We start from the raw sequence: 19,459 nt of genomic DNA on the forward strand, positions 1-19,459 counted from the left end.
GTAATTTGTAAATTGTTTGTATTTTATTTTTTGAATGAAATAAAATTCGAGAGATATGTAAGGATATACAGTGAAGTCTCCCTCCCATCCTGTGCTTTAGCCACTTAGTTCCCCTACTTAGGCAACCCTGTCATTAGTTTCCAGTGTAAACTTGCAGTGATATTTACTGTATAGATAAACAAATATTTAATAGACATTTTCATTTTTTTAAAATATAAATTATAGCATACTATACATGCTGTTCTGTGCCATTTTTTTCCCATTTAATACATCCCAAAGATCATTTTATATCCATATATAAAATCCTCTCATTTTTTAAAGTGTACAGTATGGATGTACGTAATTTAACCTGTCCCTTACTAGTGAATAGGTGAATTGTTTCCAGTCTTTTGCTATTGTATGCTGAAATGAATTATCTTGTATAAATTTATGTCATTTTGTACATACATAAATTTCTCTAGGATAAATGGTCAGAGTTTGTGCACTTGTAATTTATATCTAAAATTAAACTTATATCAATAATTTGTTTTTTCTTAGTTTATACCAGCAACGCAAGTGCCCATTTTCCCATAGCCTCACTAACACAGCATATTAGCAATCTATTTGCCAATCTGACTGGTTTAAAAAAACCCACGGTGGTGTTCTCTTATGAGGTAGCATTTCATATTTAAGACTTTCTGTGAATTATCTTCATATCCTGTCCCCATTCCCCCCCCACTATCCCCCTCTACTTATTCTCCTCATATTAATCTTAAAGCATATCCAAGGCATAGCATCACTTTATCTGAATATATTACAGTATACGTCTCTTCTTTAAAAAGGACTTAAAAAAAACCCCACCATTCCTAAAAATACTAATTGCCTATCACAAATATCTATCTGAAAAGTAATTTTTTAAAAAGTTTATTTGAATCAGGATCTAAACAACAGTCCACACATTGCATTTGGTTATTATGACTCCCCTGCAACATTTTTCAATTAAAAATTTCAAGTATACAGAATAGTTAAATTATAAACATGTATACCTACACCTAGATTCTACAAGTAATATTTTGTCATATTTTCTGCATTGTGTTATATCTGTCCTTCCATCAATCTTTTTTTCTTTATAGATACCAAAGTTGTAGACATACTTGACTCTTGAGCTTTTTGAAATACATACTGTTAGAGTTTTTTTTCTTGAGGTAAAATTTACAGTGAACAAATATTAAGTGTACCTACCACGTGATGAGTTTTAATGTACAACTGTGTAATACAAACCTCTAGCCAGCTATGGAACATTTCCATCACATCAGAAAATTTCTTTACCCAGTCAAGTCCTGCACCTCTCCCGTCCCTTCTCCCTGTTAGGATTTGTTTTTACCATGGATTGGTTGACCAATTCTAGAACTTCATATAAATGTATTCTTGTGTAAATTTTCACTCAGCATGTTTTGAGATTCATCTATATGTTTCAGCTCTTTGTTCCTTTTTCATTGCCAAGTAGTATTCCATTGTAGGAAAATACCACAGTTTAAAGTTTCACTTAGATGAACAACTGATGGACAATGGGCTGTTTCTAGTTTTTGGCTCTTACCAATAAAGTTGCTGTGAACATTCTTGTGCAAGCCGTTTTGTGGATCTACGTTTTAATTTCTTTTGGGTAGTACTTAGTTGAATATCCTGAGTTGTAAGATTGATATATTTTTAATTTTACTAGAAATTGACATACTTTTTTCTGAAGTCATCCTGTTTTGTAAAACCAACAATATGAGAGTTCCAGTAGGTCCACATCCTCACCGTTTGGTTCCAGCTTGTAATTTTAGCCATTCTGTGTGTAGTGGTATCTCATTGTGGTTTTAATTTGCTGTTCATGACAATTGATGATAATGAACATTTTTTCATAAGCTTATTGGCCATACAAATACCTTCTTTAGTGAAGATGAAGTGCCTCTTATTTCTTTTAATCTGTGTGTTTCCCCTTCCATTTCTTTTGCCCTTACTTGAAGAAATAAGATTAACCTGTAGAGGTTTCCACAAACTGAATTTTGCCAATTGCCTTTCTGTGATATTTATTGACCACTTTTCTATTGTGTTTGGTTTTTTTTCTTAATAAGAACCCTTTATTCTTGCAGTGAGCTAACTAAATACCTTTCCCCTCAGCGCTTTGTCATTTTGTTTGCTTATCATGGCAGAAATTATTTTTATCTGGTGTAATTCTTATTATTTTGGAGAGCATGTGAGTGGGGGAGGGGCAGCAGGAGAGGGAGAGAGAATCCCAAGCTGACTCCATGCTGAGCATGGAGTGCGACATGGGTCTTGATCTCGTGACTCTGAGATCATGACCTGAGCCAAAATCAAGAGGCGAATGCTCAACCAGCTGAGCCATCCACATACCCCTGTGTGGTGGCAACTCTTAAATCTCCCCTTTTATGGCTGCTGGGCTTTGTGTCAGAATTAGGTCATTATAGTGAAATGATTTTGAAAGTACCTGGTGAAAAGACATGGAAACCAAGGTAGACGAGAATATGAATGGACTCAGTGAAACAAGGATCACCATGGTATATTTAAGAAAAAGTCTTTAAAATGATCCTGACTGAATTTGAAGTCCACAGGTGAAATTTCACAAGTATATTCAAAGACCTGTGATCCCAAAACATAACCTGGTTCTAACTGAACTAAAGAGGCTCTCAACCTTTCTTTCTGTCACTTGGCAGTATCATCCATATCTTGGTCTCTTCAAGAAAGCAAATGGGGGAATACAAGTTTTAATATTGGGCTAATTTTTAACCTGCTTTAACTTACAAGAATAAATTCTTTTTGATAGACCTTATAATTGAATATGAATGATGCTATTGTGTCAGAAAGCAGCACCCCCAAATGGTAAGGCAGTGTAGCTGCCTGGGGACTTTTTTGGCTTTTCTGTCCTATCTGCCTATTGGAGGCCGGAGTGCTCTCTCTTTACCAAGCTTAATTATTAACTCCTAGGACTCTGACATCCTCAGCAATGCTTACAACTGGTCACTGGCTCTATTTTTTAACTAACTTTACATTTCAGTATGCTGTCTTTGAATAAAATTTGCCTTTTATTCTAGGTGTAGAAATTTTATGTCAGATATTTGATTTCTGATTTGGTAGACATACTTACAAAATTCTCTTATACAAAAGTAATGTGTTAACAAAATTAATTGTCCTCAGGGATGTGGGGAATAAAAGATCTTGATAATTGACAAATCCCCAAGCCAACAAATGTCTAAGAAACCTTAAGATTTGACTTGAGGGACCTTTAAGGGGATATATTAGGCCAAGTTATTTGAAAGGTGTTTTGCTATAAATCAAAACATGGACACTTCTGAAATACAATTCTTTAAAAAGGGCCTACATTACATTTAGTCATCAGGTCTCTTCAATCTCCCAACTTTTTTGTTTCTGACGACCTTGACAATTTTAAGGAGTACTGACTGGTCAGGTATTTTGTAGAATGTCCCTCAGTTGGAGTTTTCTGAGGTTTTTCTCATGGTTACAGTGGGGTTATAGGATTTGGGGAGGAAGAACACAAGGGTGACATTTTCACTACACCTTAGGAAAGATTCATGATATCAGCATGACTATCACTGACATCAATTTTGATCACCTGGCCAAGATGGTGTTTGCTAGGTGACTATATATAAATTTCCTTTTTTCTTTTTCTGTATTGTACTTTTTTTTAAAATTGTACTTTCTATATTGTGCAAGTTACTAAGCACAGCCCACGTTCAAGAGATGGGAAGTTAAATAGTAGCTATAAAATTATTTGGAATTTTTCTGTGTAGATGTGCCACTTCTCCCTCATTTATAATCTTTTATATCAATAAGGGCTCAGATATTTTGTACTTTGGCTTATAATCCTATGCTACATTATTTTGTTGCTCACACTGTTTCAGCTTTGGCCACTGGGAGCTTTTTATTGGCTTCTGTATCCCTTCAATGTCTCCCATCCCTTGGTTTTTATGCTACCACCTTACTTTCTGGCATTACAAGATGTCCCAGACCTAGCATCAGCCATTTCTTCAAAGAGCCCTGGTCCCTTTTAGTGGATAATGGTGTTAGAAACCAAGCTTTACGAGTGCCTGGCTGGCTCAGTCATTAACGTCCACCTTCGGCTCAGGTCATGATCCCAGGGTCCTGGGATCGAGCCCCGCGTCGGGCTCCCTGCTCAGTGGGGAGCCTGCTTCTCCCTCTCCCTCTGTCTGCCGCTCTGCCTACTTGTGCTGTCAAATAAATAAAATCTTAAAAAACAAAAACAAACCCAAGCTTTAGTTTCTAATGAGAGATTCGATACTGGGTTGTGCCCACTGCTACCGAGTGTTGGCTTCTAGATCCTCTCAGCAGAGCTGTGTACGAACCCATATGGGTTGTCCCCCTTCCCTCAGCCCCTGGCAGCGGCCATTCTACTGTGTCTGAACTCGACTGCTCTAGGGACCTCACACAAGTGGAGTCCTACCTGTCCTTCTATGACTGGCTTGTTTCACTTCTAATGTCCTCAAGGTTCATCCGCGTAGTAGTATGTGTCAGAATTTCCTTTCTAAGGCGGAATAATATTCCATCGTGTGTATCTACCACATTGTTTTTGCTTTCACTGGTGGACGCTTGGGTTGCTTCCCCTTTTGGCGATTGCAGATGCTGCCATGAACATAGGTGTATAAATAAGTTTGAGTCCCTGCTTTCACTTTTGACTGTGGTATACCCGGAGGGGGAATTGCTGTTCCTTCAGGACCCGTCCTGTTCTGCAGTGGCTGCACCACCACCACCAACACACAGGAGTTCCAGTTTCTCCACGGTTTAGATGAAAGTCCAACCCATGCTATTTTTGTTGTTGTTGCCTGTGCTTTTGGTGTCTTATCCAATAAACTAGTGCCAAATCGAATGTTACACTCTTTTCCTGTTTTTTTTTTTTTCCCCCGAGTTCTAGTTTAGCTCATTGGTTTAGGTCTTTGAACAATTTTGAGTTAATCTCTGTATATGTTGTACTAGAGGTCCCACTTCTTTTCCCTAGCATGTGGGCATCCAATTTTCTCAAGGGATTTGTTGAAAAGACTGTCCGTCAAGCCCCTTCTGGTCTTGGCAGCCTTCTAAAACATCATTAGACCATATATGTGAAGGTTTATTTCTAAGCTCTCCTATTCCACTGGTCTATGTCTTTATGCCAGTACCGTACTATTTCTTTTTTTACCATACTGTTTTGATCTCTGTAGCTTTGTACTAAGTTTTGACATCAGAAGTGAGATCTCCAACTTTGTTCTTTTTCAAGATTGTTTTGGCTATTTGGGTGTCGCCTGAGATTCCATATAAATTTAGGATGGATGGTTCTCTTTCTGCAAAAAATACTGGGATTTTTGATAGGATTACATGGAATCTGTAGATGATTTTGTGTCATACTGGCATCTTAGCAATATTAAGCCTTCCAATTCATAAACACGGGGTGTCCTCCCATTTGTTGTGATCTTTAATTTCTTTAGGCAATGTTCTGTAGTCTTTAGTGTACAAATCTTCTGCCTCTTTGGTGGTTTATTCCTAAGAATGGTATTCTTGTTGATGCTACCCTGTGAATAGTGGAAAGCACAATTTTTAAGGAAGACAGACCTAACATGAAGTCAAGGCATTCATGACTTGGTTCCCTTGCTTTTGCGGACAGCTTCACTAATAAGAGATCTTTGGAGTTTTGTTGGGGCAAAAAAAAAAAGGCTAAGTAGCTTTATGTGTAAGTCACAATAAAATCTCAAGTGGCTAATTACATATTCTTCCTCACATTCCAGGTAGAGCTGCCTCTTTTCAATTTGATTCAAAACTAATTATAAAACAGCTTTTGCTAATTTAGGGTAATTCTCCACATTACCTGTAGCACCTAGAACAGTGCTGAAAACCTGTAGGTGGCCAAAAATAAGATGAAGAATCACACATACACACAATATTACTTAAAGGGAAAAAAACACTCAAAAACCTAGGCTAGAATTATTAGATTTTATTTTTCCCTAGTACTCTTAAAGCTCAGCTTCACCATGTAACAGGCCAGACTTCCGGAATAACAACTCTTTCCCAGGCTATAACCCTTTTGAGGAGAATTTATCAAGTATCATGGTTCCAGGATGTTTCCACCCCAGAATTCTAAACCAGTTACAGAATCATATCTTATTAGGTCTTAATTGGAATCAACAATCTAGACACATTTAACATAATCAAAATAGCACATACCACTGTTTTTCTTCCCTTGTGGAATGCACTTCCCCCTCTTTTCCCCAAAGGGTTTGTTATGAAGAGATGTTTAATTATCACACTTTCCAACAAACCTACCAGTTCTAATCCTTGGCTCAGAAGAAGGTAGCCTTTATTAAAAAAAAATTTAATACATATTCTGAGCTAATTGATCTCAGCCTTGGACAAATTAAAATTGTTTTACTTTACACCTGACTAAGCTTTGCTTTCAATACCTATCTGCAAAGTCAAACCCTATCTTTAAAACACAATTTTCATTATGACTTGGGAGAGCAGGGAAGGCCTAGGAAGGGAGTTGGCTTTTATTTTGCAGGAGGACATTCTGAAAAGGGCAGATATTTACTTTTGAAGTCATTAAGTGGAGAAATGGCAAATGTTCCTCTTATTCTGATACTGAAAACTTGCAAGGCCAGGACCTTTCTGGTCCTGAAACTATAATAAATTACATTGTTTTAAGTACATTCAAAATTTATATTACTCTTTAATTTCTTTTCCCTGAGTTTGGGTTCACAGTTTGGTAGAGATACTTTAAAGAGGTAGGTAGTGGGGGTGAAGAGGAAACGGTTTATGTCTAGCAGCACCTGGGGATAATATAAAACATCATTTTGATCTCAGTTAACATTTATCTTTCCCCTTTGAATCTGCAAACGTAACAGAAGGAGATGATCATTTTCCTTTTTTTTTTCTTATCTGTATGGACCCTCTCTCCTATTATATCCACGCCAGTATTATCACTATTCATAAAAATGAATAGCCCCTCCAAAGACATAAAATAAAGCCTTCAAGGTGGGGTTGTTTAGATTTAGAAGAGAGAGGCTCAAGTGAGTAACTTTTATTCATACAGTCATTAGGGAAAGTGAGCAAACCTTCCAGCGCCCCCAGCCACTGCCTTTTCTCCCTGGACCTGGCTTATTTAAATCAGTCCTATCAACAAGGGAGTTGATTCTAAGTTCTGGGCTCTAGGAGATCCTGACATCTAACATGGGTGGAGACACCGGTCCAGGTCTTGGCTTCCAGTCTTACGATGGGCTGGTGGAATACTGTTTCATCAGACGCTCGTGGCAGGGATTGCAGACTCGCTCAGGCTTGATACTTGAAGGAAGAGGCAGTTCGTTTGTTGAGCAGCCATTACAGAAAGTTCCTCTGCAGTTCTTACACACATTCTACAAGGAAAAGAGGGAGGTTAGGCAGGGAATAGAAGGGCAGAGCATACGGATGCATGGGATATAAAAGGCCAAATACGGTAAATGCTCAATGCCTCATCAGGTATTGACTGAATGTTTGCTAGGTGCCAGAATCTGACCAAACACCATCTCTGTCTACAAAGAAGCTTACTGTCTAATTCTTAGGTCTAAATGAAGAGAAGCAGTGCCACAGAATTCCAAAGAACAGATAATATACAAATAATTTATCTTTAGAGTACTTTCATTCATTACATTCACTTTTAGGTGGGCTAATTCTAAAATCTGTTTAAGTACCTAAGAATAGGGTACCTATTCTTGTACCCTATTGTACCCAATGTACCAAATAAGGCAGGCAGTGAGTGACCTAGCAATGGACTGGGTAGCCAGCCTAGGATTACAAATTTTGCTGAGCATGAACCGGAAGTAAAATTCCCAATACACTGATGTACTTGCTGCTCTCCTAGAATGCTCCACAAGCACATCCTTTGGGATATCGGTGCAGCAGGAGCACAGCTCCCTGCATCCTCTTTATAGGGAAATTAGTCTCTTTCTGAAGCATTCTGAGTCTTTAGCGGTCATGCAATGGGGCGGCACGTGGGTTATTATGCAGTGTCACTGGTAAGGCTGTGATAGGGTGGTGCACACATAGCTCCAAGGGTCCCTATATAAAGGCTGTGAAGAGTCACTTCCCCCATTAATAATGCCACTTCCTCCCAAACAATTCACCTTCCTGACGGTGCAGTAGAGGTAGGGGGTCACTTTTATTTGAAAGCCTGAGAGGAATTTTCCTCTGACATACTGCAGTTACTCTGCATGGCTTAGAAAAGCCAGAATTAGATTAGCAGTTTCTTTATTTGGGGACCTATTTCTAGAATTCCAATTCTAATTCTATAAAGGCAGTTCATCTTTCTTGGATTCTGCTAATTTAAGACTAGATCACATTGTAATTTGCTTGTTAAAATTCAGCAAGATTGCAAATGGCGGCATGCAGGTTGCAATCCAGAATTTGGGCACATTTCCTTATCTCTTCCAAGCACCTGTTTCTTACAGTCATTTGTCCATTTCTTGAGCATCTACAATGAAATGGGCACCATATTACATCCTGGGGGATACTACTGTGAGTGGGTCAAAGACCTGGCTATCAGAACACTCACTGTATCTGAACACTTCCTTCACTCTGCCTACTCTAACAAACTGGGGAAGTGCTCTGCCAGAGACCCCTGATGATCCGAGGGGAAAACAAGTGATTTTGGTGGAGAGGGCTCATTTCCCTCGCAGAGGCTGATTCTCCAAATAATTCAAAGAATCCCCCCGCCCCCCCCCCAACTATTTGATTTGTTCTAAGCAAAAAGATGAAGTATTAGAGGAGTATAGATTTTGGGGCCAAAGTCAGGTTGCAGCCTGTGGGCTTTGCCACTTATGACTTGAGTCAACTTTGAGAAGTGTACTTAAAATCTCTGAGCCCAAGGTTCTTCATCTATAAAATGATGGCACAAAGGAGATAAGCTTTACAACAGGGACTTGGTCTGTGCTTGTTCACTTCTCTTTCTCCAGCCCGTTCCACACAATAGGCACTCAATAAACATTTAGTTATAAATTTAATCTTTAAAAGTTGTATTTATTTTAATGGGGATTTACTGACATGACTTACTATGACTGAAAAAAAATACCTATTTTTTAAACAGGTATTTTATAAATGCTTGTTTCTTTTTACTCTTCTCCCCACTCTGTACTCTACACAGCAAAGTCCCTATTATTGAAAGGGACATCCCTATGAAGAACCTGTTTGGGTCTCACCACTGTTATCTTGGTTCGGCTGCCGTCTTCCTGGCACAGCTGACACGTCTGTGGCTTTTCAGAGAGCAGCGGCTGATCCTAAACCACATATTAAGCCAGTTAGTTTCTCTTGGCCCCAGAAATATTAATACTTTCAGAATATTCATTTTCTTAGTTACAAAATTAACAGAACCGCACTACAGACTATCCGGAAGCTAAAGAAACAAATGACATATGGTTCTAACACCTTAATACAGCTCTGGTAATCCCATCAATATCCTTGGAGCTCTTTTTATTTCTATAAAAAAGTAACGTGACTTTATTTATAAAAAGAAAAGTCTAGGATACGAGTGTGAAGTAGAAAGTTAAAAAAAGTCCCGTCCCTCTTGTCCTACTATATCATCAAGAATGGAAAGCAGTAGGCTTTTTTTTATATCTCACTGGATAAATGACAGGGTGGCTCAGTCACAGACACATTTATCATCTTTCTCGTGCAGTTGTCATATCCTATTATACTTGCAAAGTATCTTGCAACCATTTATATTTGTCTATTTCCAAGTGATCAAGACGAATTTTTTCTGTTTTATGGAAGGGAAAACTAAGGGAAAAAGAGGTACACTGAGTTCTCTTAAGTCTCACAGTATGGCAAAGAGAATTTCAAGTAAGAAGTGAGACCTGCTGTTTACTTAGTAAATTGCTCAGAGCTCTGCTACTTCCGGTGACAGTTTCAGGCAAAGGCATGTTTGTTAAGGATGCTGTTAAAAGGATGGGCCCCAGGGGCCTGTGTGCATTCACTGACTTTCCAGGCTGCCTGTGTACAGCTAGGGATAGCACAGCCAACTACGTAATTCATACAAGATGTCAGAATGGGAGAATCCATTACCTGCTCATCCACAGGGTGAGACTGCAGCCTACAATGGAAAATTAAAAACAGGAACAAACAGCAACTTATTATATTTCTATGTGAATCATTTCAAAAGCACAGAAAAAGCAACAACATGGTTCTTTAATGTTGTTGGCACAAGTTGTCAATCTTGACCTCCAAGGAGAGGAAATTTTGGTTGTTAAATCTATTAGCAGAATCTGATCCTTGACCTACATTATGGTTCCTGTTTAAAAACAGACTTGTATGCCTTGTTTTTACTACCAAGAAAATACTTTAGCATTTGTATCCCAGCCTGTAGAACTCCAATGGCCAGTGCTATCCATTTTAATATCTTCTACTATATTAGTCGACCCATTATATGTCATGTATTCGTCCCCTCTTCCAAATGTCCTTAAAATGTGAACTTCTTCAGCAAATTAATCAGGGTAAGGGAAATGAATGAGACTGTCACAGGAGTACCCATTCAGGCTGAACTATTTCTTCCCAAGACCTAGCTGAGCTCACCCTGATTTTCCCAATTTGGAACCGAATTTAAGAGGAGCAGTTCTGGGGATAATACACCACAGATCCACAGTGGCTCTGAGTCTCCACGGAGTGGCAGTGTGACCACCAGTGTGACCAGGTTTCCAGGCTGTTCCTTGGACCATAATCCCAAGAAACCTGGCTATGTTTTAGGATTGTTGTTCCGGCCAGGACAGGCTTTGGAAGCAGCTATTACGGCAAGCAAAGGAATCAACAAAGAAAACAATGTAAGCAGAGGCCACTTATAGGTGAGACACCTCGCCTCTCTGTGCTCCTCAGTTTTCTCATCTGGAGAATTACATTTTTAAGGAGATAATGAATGTGAAACACACTATTTAAGCTGCAAAGCACAATACAGATAGAAGGTAGTGTTGTCTTATGTTCCCATGGCCGAAATCAGAGGCTGGCATGTAAGGTACTCCTGATTGTCTGTAAATGGCTTGGTTTTAGTCTGGAATGGGGCTGATTCTGAAAGGCTCTTTTATGCCCTCGTTAATTTTACAGCCTTTCTAGTACCTTTCTGTGGCCCATGCTGATCTGTAGGGTAGTTTAAGGTTAGTCCTGGATTAGGCCGTGCTCTCTTAGGGAGTAAACTTAAAGGCTTTGGAATCATTCTGGCCTTGGAGGTCAAGTACCTGCATAATGAGTTTTTTGTTGGGACTATGTGATTTTTCTTCTCCAGCAGCGACTTTGCTCAGGTAACACTCTACCTCATTCTTGAGGCATCAAAGCCTGGACAGGGACAGTTGCCAAAAATGTATGCTGTATAGTGCTCTCCAAGCCCCTCTGTGCTATCTTTCTTGTTACTAACCTTTGCTGCTGTTGTTGTAACAGACTGATTCTGGGAGCAGTTTTAGGTTCATAGCAAAACGGAACAGAAAGTACTGACGTTTCCCATACACTTTGCCTGCCCTCCCCCCTTCCCCCAGTATCAACATTCCACACCCGGCGGTGGGGGGTGGGGGGGAGCACAAACGATGTGACAATCGATGAACCTGCATTACGCATCATAACTACTCAAAGTCTGCAGTTTGCATTAGGGTTCACTCTTGGTGTTGTACATTCTAGGGGTTTGGACAAATGGAGGACATGTATCTATCATTACAGTACCATGTAAGTATTTTCACCATCCTAAAAAATGCTCTGTGCTCACCCATGAATACCCCCGAACCCCTGGCAAGCACTGTTTCCATGGTGTTGGCTCTTCCAGAATGTTACACAGTTGGACCTCCTTCGCTTTTTAATGCCGTGGCACCATGTAACATTTTGTTATATTTCTACCTGCTAAAATAATTGTTAAAAGTCAATTTCCTTGAAACAATCCTATGGTTTTCATAGTGAGCAGATCAGATGAAGAGTTAAGAAAAAGGCATCAAGTTAAGCTGTTTGAGACCCTTAAGAGAAAGGACACAAAGAAAATGAGAGGATTTATTTGAAACATAGCTGCCTTTCACGTAGCATGTAGGTGGAAACAAGTCATACTCGAGTACATTTAAGAACCTAAGAATTGCTATGATTTGTACTCTGTTCCTCTGTGATACCAATCCAGTAAAGATGAGAAATAATCTCTGAAGTGATAGATAATTTGAGTTTGGGGATTAACCAGGGAAGAGTCAGAGGGCAGCTTGATCACCCCTCTTTCTTCTGAAATGGACTAAGTGGGTTTGGTTTAATATGTGTTCTCTGGTTGATTTAGTCACTCCCCCTTCAAAATGTCTTTCTGGAATATTAATATTACAAGTCAGTGTCTGGTCTGTGCCACTGCCAATTATATCAAAAGCGCCCTCTTTCCCACCACCACCAAACAGCGTTATGTCTTCGTTAGTACTTTATTAACAAACACCTGTGGCTTTCGTCCAGGGGCTTTTTTGGTTTAATATTTTCCTCTTGAATTTTGTGCTTCCCATCCTGCCAAGAGAAAACAGCCCAATTTATTAGTTATTCAGAAGGCTCAACAGTGATGATGTTGCAGACATTTTCTTCTGTACTGTCTTAGCTTAGGTATAAAACTAAGCAGCTTTTTTGTTAGGGAAGGAATTTAACTTTCAAGGTATTTTCCTTCATTCTTTGCTCTAAGTAGTTTCTTAACAAATTGTTCTGATAGAGTTTGCAACAAATGATTTTCAGAGTAGATATTTTCCTTCTTAACTCTTGCAATTCAAATAAAATTCAGAATATATCCTATTTATTTACAGAGTAGGCTCAAAGTATCAGTTACGTCTTAGGGTATCTTAGTTACTTCCGTGTATCTACATCTGTCTCCACCCCCGAGTCCCAGCTGGGCTCTGGAAAACTGGGGAAACCAAGCACCACCGTATGGAGCAGACTGTAATCCTCTGGCACTCAGTCAAGTAGCTGCCACGATGTCACGACAACTTACGCAGCCCATACAACCTGAGGAGTTTTCTACTCTGAAGGACCGATGTCAAGTTCCAAACTGCATTTCTACCGAAGCTTGGAAGCCCTGCCTGGGCAGTTTTTAGTGACAAATTCTTTCTGTGGCACACACACACTGCTGTCTGTCCTGAGCTGCCGTCCATCAGCCTCCAAAAATAGAATGCACGTTCTTAGACCCCTCGTGTCAGGGAAAGGAGGTTAACGCAGTATTTACACTCCTGGAGCCTCTACTGCAGGGCAGTTCAAGACTGAGGAACGTAGGGCCTCACTGGAAAAGCAGGGTAAGATCGGACAAGAATGTGAATAAATCTCCGTAAGCCCTGCTAAGTAGATTTCACGGTTGCTAAACTAAACTAATAAAGATGGCATGCTACAAAAACAGTGGTATTTTGCACACTTTAAATGAGTAGTAATGAGTACTATATAATACTTTTCTATTTACCATTATTTGCTATTCTCCAGCAAATTGGCATCTCTCTAGAAATGTTAAAGAAGCTTATACATTTGTCCTGCTTTGTTATATGTAATATAAACAAAGAAGCTACTTTTTTCCTGTGTTTGTCTTTGAGTAAGTATTCCATACTTTTCTGATTTTACTGTTTGAAGAGGTTGGCTCCTGTTTCCTGGGTCCCAGAGATGGTCTTATTCAACTTTAGCTTCCTCACCATTATAGGAGCTGGGGGTCTCTCTCCTAAGACTGTTGTGTAGAAACTTCTACTACTGTTCTTTAGACATTCTGTATTACTTTCTTTTCCCCAAGCAACTCTAGTTCCCTCTTGTTCTAATTTTCCCAAGAGAAAAGTACCTTGAGTATACTAAAACTGAAATCCTCATGATTCTGAAAAAGGCATACAGAAGCAAATCCACATTTAAGACAATTCTGTTAAAGGGAAATTCAGAGTTGGGAAGGATTACTATAACATATTATTAAAGATACTAGCCAGCAGAAGTCCAAGGAACACAAGTGTTTAAGACACCCAAATAATCTTACTTAAAGTGAAAGGGATAAGAGGGTCACTGGAAATCATGGTTATGAGGCCTCTTTTCCATGTGAAATCAAGAGAGTATCTAGAGGTAGACTGAGAATCAAGGCCTTGTGTTCACTCTGGGTCCTGTCTGCAATCTACATACTCGAGGCCACAGCATTAAGCTTGTGTTCCCAGAGAGAAAACTGTCCGGCCCATCAAGGGAGCCTCTAAAAATTAAGTAAATGACCAAGGGAATAATCCAATATTACCGTTTTGGGTTCTGGCTTCTGAGAAACCTTTCCTGGGATGCTCCTGTTGTTCTGTAACCTTCTTTCTCTTTCCAGTTTTAGTTCTAACTCAAGCTGGTGCCTGGGATGGGCGGGAGAGGAAAAGGATCACAATTTGGATTTCTGCACTCATATTCTCTAAAGAATGCCAAACCCTTTTCTTAAAGCTCAGCAATTAAATTTTAATACTTGATTAATAAAAAGTTACCAGATATATATGGACAATCAGGTTTTAAGGTGTTAAAACACAATACAGTAAAACCAGTAACACTAAAATATAGATAATGTTTAATCTTTCCTGGATAATTAAGAATGTACTTTAAGGGTGGCTCAGTCGGTTTTAAGTGTCTGCCTTAGGCTCAGGTCATGATCTCAGGGTCCTGGGATCCAGCCCCACATGGGGCTCCCAGCTCAGCAGGGAGTCTGCTTCTCCCTCTGCCCCTCCCCCTGCTCATGCTCTCTCTCTAATAAATAAATAAAATCTTAAAAAAAAAGGATGTGCTTTAAGATCTCCCAGTGCCTAAGGGTCACCACTCTGAATATCAGTATTTAATAGTAACTCTTAATAAAGAGTTGTAGTCAACTGAATGACATTTAGTAGGATTTACTATAATTAAAAGACAGTATTTACAAAATTTCAGCAAGAAACAGTAAGAAATCACCAACACTGTCGTCCCATTTCATCTTAATTAGCTGGTCTCTCTTTAATGTTCAATGCCCAGTTCCACTGCCAGCCACTAGTGTCCTTAGTAGCCATGTGCTTTTATATCCAACAACAAAGTTCTCTTTGTTTGAAGTCAATGGCTTCAGCAAAGAATTGAGTCTCATTTGACAGGCAATATGGAAGAGTGGTTAAGGACTCGGAGTCAGAGAGAGACAGACTTTTAGAGTGCTGCCACTTACTAGCTGAACTGTGTCAATCTGGACAAACTGAACCCATTAAGCTTAATTAATTTCATCTGACAATGGGGGTAAGACAATTACCTACTAACAGGGTTGATGGGAAGATGTTAGGACCAAATGCCTGTGTAGTACTTTGTAAAGTTCGCAGCACACAGTAAAAATTTAGGGAATACTATTATTATCAGTGTTATGTTGGCTATTAACTCTCATTCCTTTCTATTTATCTGGGACCTTGCGTTCTAATTTCCTCCTTTGATGGCAAAGCATGTTGACAAACTTTGGAAATGCTGATATATGCAAAGCTTCCTGAATGCTAATTCCAGAGAAAGGATGTTGCAAGGACAGAACGGAGAGGGCTGGCTCAGGGTTCCTCCTTCTCTTGCTGCTAGCCTTAGAACTAACCCCCCCCCCGCACCCCCCTCCTCCCGGGGCAGCTCCTGGCACCCTTTCTTCACCGCTGCCTGGTGAGCTCCTCTACTTCCAGCTGCAGACTGTTGATCTTGTCTCCGAAGTCCTGCTTGAAGAGACGGTTGTCCAACTCGGCAGACTGGCGGCCTCGCTCAGCCTGGCGCAATCTGGATGTGAGCCATATGAACTTGTGATAAAAAACAAAAGCCATGGTGGGGAGGAAGACCAAGCTTACAACACAAAATAAAGCAACCCAACGAAGAAGGCGTGGAGAGACAGAGGAGAAGGGAAAAAAAAAAAAAAAATCTTTGCAGGACACAGGGGAAAAAATTATACGGGGGGGGGGGGGGGGGGGGGAGATGGAGAAGAAACAAACTATAAAGAAAAGCAAGATGAAGGTGAACCAGGCAGAGGAAAAGTTGATTTTCCATTTTTTTTTTATTCTAGTACTACAGTTTACAGCCATTAGGTGATAAACAATAAAACATCACTTTTTAGAAAATCCATATCCAAAGCCAACACAGTCCATTAAAGTTAAACCCACTTTTTCGTGTTTATTTCCTAATAGGTCTGGTACCTTATATTTCTGCTTTACACACATAACTGGAACTTGCAAATGGGCAACTACTTTCTTATATGTGAAATTAGAACATTTTCCTGGTCCTTTCCCTACACCACAACTTATATTAAATCACTGACATTGTACATTAACCCTTACCTAGGCTTTGAGTTCTTCTCTAAGGAAAAGCCTTTGTCAGAGTTTGGCCGTCTCTTTCCTTTTCCATTCCTACCAGGTGGTGTGTGACCAAGTGGACAAACAACTCAGCACTGGGCCTATGTAAGATTCCTGATCATATTCTCTAAAAAATTCTAATGAATGTTTTCTTCTATATATCCCATAACTTTGCACCTATAAAGAACCATGTTCTAAGGGGTGAAACATCTGGGGCTCTATAGAATAGAATTGGAAAGCATGCTACCTGTAGTCTTTAAAACGTTTTATTTTAGTGGTTGAGCACTCTTTCCAAATGCTCATAGAAAAGGCAACTCATCACCACAAAAGGTTGATGAAGATAAGAATAGGTGCAAAATTATAAGAACTAAAATAAGTTCAAGAGCACACGTTATTCCGTGAGGTTGGTCATATGCTCTTTGACTTGACTTTGGTTCAAGTCTGTAAGGACCTATAGAAGCACGTGTGAAATCTCTTACTCTCTTAATTCTGGTTTTTCCAAGAAGAAGGTAAAGAGTTTCAAAAGCTGGAAGCAAAGGGGGGTTATCTTTGTTCCCACCTAAGCAGCTGAAATGCTGCAAATCATAACAAAATGAGAAAAAATATTTTTTTTTCTGCCAAGACTTTTTGAAGGAATGAAGGCTTATGTAAAGCCTGTTCCCCCAAATCAAAAGTCATTAAAAAAAAATCCAAGTATTTATAGGATTATTTACAATGTAAAGCCTAGAAAGGGGAGTAGAACTGTGGTCACTTAGAAAAAGAAGCCCTGCTAATTACTATGTATGGATACCTACTGGGAATTTTTATTTTTAGACTAAATAATAAAGAGTTTATCATGTATCTGTTTCCTACGCTGAAATGGTTTTCTAATAATTAGATTGTTAGTTTCCCAGAGACATTAGCAAATCCCCATCTGAACAGAAAGTAACAGAAACTCTTAAGTAAATGTCTCTAGCAAGAAATGACAGGTGGGAAACCATCACTCATGTCTATACCTTGTTGTCTTTACTCCAAAAGGAAAAGCAGAATAGATCTGAAAATTGTGTAATGTCGTGTTTTTTGTTTTTGTTTTTATGGGAGACGAGTTTTTTCATTAAAATTATTCTCTCTGAGCTACCTAAATAGGAAGTGGTATTGCAGGAAAATGGCAGAGGTAGAAGATGACAAATATTAGGAGGGTTTTCCAAGCTTCCACATTATGTTATCATAAGTTACCTAATCACTAACTTTATCTCTATACTTTAAAGAAATGTAAGGATGTGGGTTCCCCGCCCCCCCCAAAGTCACTAAGGCAAAAAAGTTGCAAGCAATCTTGGTTACTGAGAACAGAACTGTAGTGAAATACTAAGTACTTATCCGTGGCTTGGGGAGTAAACCTACACAAGGAAAGTGGAAAGGGACCATGGCCTAGGAGACAGAGCGACTGTAGAAGAGTCCAAGTCCATACGGCTGTCACCTGTGGTTCATTACACTGCAAGGCAGAGCAGGCTCGCTGGTACGGACAGCACACCTAGAATCTGATATTGTCTGGGCCTGGGCTGTAAAGGCATCAATAATATATGCACAGAGCGTCCATTCCCTAGGCTGTTTTTTTTTTTTTTTTTTAAATGGTGTGTTTCTTTATTGGTCAACATTTAAATGGTGTGTTTACTTATTGGTCAACAAAGTAATTTCTCAAAGTTTACTTGGCAATTAATTAAGAACTTATACTAAATGTTCTAACTCTGGGGAGAAAGTAAAGAAGAAAAAACCCACGGCCTAGATATCAAATTGTTTTTTTTTTTAAGTCCAACAAATTCAGAGTCAATTTTTGGTGACATTTTATGTAGAATCAGAGCTTAAATGTAATAACTTTCAGATTTCTTTCTTTACAATTAAGTTGTACATCAGACTTGCGAGGTGACCAAATGCAAATGCCTAATGATGTTTTGGGATCAGTTTATTTGCTGCACTATTTAAGGTCTTTGCCTGTTTCACCAAATCCTTTTCACTAAATTAGTAAAATAAAAATAAAAATGGAGTGAAAGGCGAATGAGAAAATGAATAAATGGGAAAGACAAAAATAGCAAGAGAATAAGTCAGCTTAATACTTGAAGAAGTCATTATTTTAGTTCTGTCTACTTCAAATGCCAAGTCAAAAAACTATTGAAAAATAATTCTATGCAACATTTCAAAAACCCAATTTATGAACACCAAAATTAATTTGTTAAATCATAAACATATAACTGCTTATGAGCAAGCACTTAGGGAACTTTCCAGATGGACCGATACCTTTTTATTTAAAATCAGCCAAATCAGAAGTTTCAAACGTATTTACTAATTTGCAATAACTTGTGAGTTACCATTAATATGCAGTGCCATTCAGGACGCTCCCTGGTCAAGAATTATCTGAATAAAACCAGTCATCCATTCATTGTTCATTCATGCATCTGCTAAGTGAATGCCGTTTATGTTCATGGCACTAAGACAGATCCAATGAGGGAACTTAAAAAATTCATTAAGTAACCTGGAGGAACTCACACTCTCATCAGAAGATACATCTATAAAGGGTTATAACGTGGGGCAGAAGGTGACAAGTAAGCAGCATGGACAGGTATGGATGTAAGGCTATGGGAATTCCAAGAAGGACAATGGGTAGATTATTTTTATCTGAGAAGCAGCATCAGCGGAAGCTTTAGGAGAGGTGGTGGCATTTGAGCCTGAATGTACAAAACGGATCTGAAGAACAAGGCAGTGGATGAGGAATGGCCTTCCTAGCTGGTGGAGCTATTAGGCAAGGGACGGATGGAAAAAGTGCAAGCGTGCGCAGAGGCCTGCAGTCGTGCAGTCTGGCTCAAGTGAAAGAAGGGTGATCAGTGGGTGTTCAAGGTGGCAACACAGAATGACTGGCCACGCGGAATGTTCCTTCAGTCTTGAAATCTCGGCCATTTCTCTTGGCAGCTAAGTCACCACGAAGGAAATGGCGGTTTCAGCCAAACAGAAACAAAAGTAGCACAGGGAGAGGATGTGTTTCGGGCTGACTGAAATGTAGGTACCAGACGGAAACAGCTGGTCAGAGGATGAAAACCCAAGACTGGGTTTTTAGAGGGGGACAGAGCTGGAGACAGACCTAAGATTGTGGGCAGGGATGACAGTGGACACTACAGAGAAAGAAGAGAGCAAAG

At 39.3% G+C, this 19,459-nt stretch overlaps 1 protein-coding gene across 5 annotated transcripts in view; it reads right to left on the minus strand.

Moving 5' to 3' along the window:
- Positions 1-5,965: 5,965 nt before the first annotated feature.
- RUFY3 (RUN and FYVE domain containing 3) overlaps positions 5,966-19,459 on the minus strand; it is a 78,808-nt gene continuing 65,314 nt past the window's right edge. For 3 of the 5 annotated variants that reach the window (XM_035004851.1, XM_035004853.1, XM_035004852.1), the window contains one exon: positions 15,977-18,285. In XM_035004851.1, coding sequence (XP_034860742.1) covers positions 18,213-18,285 — 73 coding nt within the window. In that variant the 3' untranslated portion in view covers positions 15,977-18,212. Of the gene's footprint in view, positions 7,395-9,212; positions 9,291-10,074; positions 10,103-12,442; positions 12,508-14,233; positions 14,334-15,609; positions 15,730-15,976; positions 18,286-19,459 lie in introns of those variants that run through there. The other 2 variants (XM_035004849.1, XM_035004850.1) reach the window with 1 other exon arrangement.

The sequence above is a fragment of the Mirounga leonina genome, unplaced genomic scaffold, assembly GCF_011800145.1.
Source record: "Mirounga leonina isolate KUSES-001 unplaced genomic scaffold, KU_Mleo_1.0 Mir_129, whole genome shotgun sequence".
In the NCBI taxonomy this organism is placed as follows: Eukaryota; Metazoa; Chordata; class Mammalia; order Carnivora; family Phocidae; genus Mirounga; species Mirounga leonina.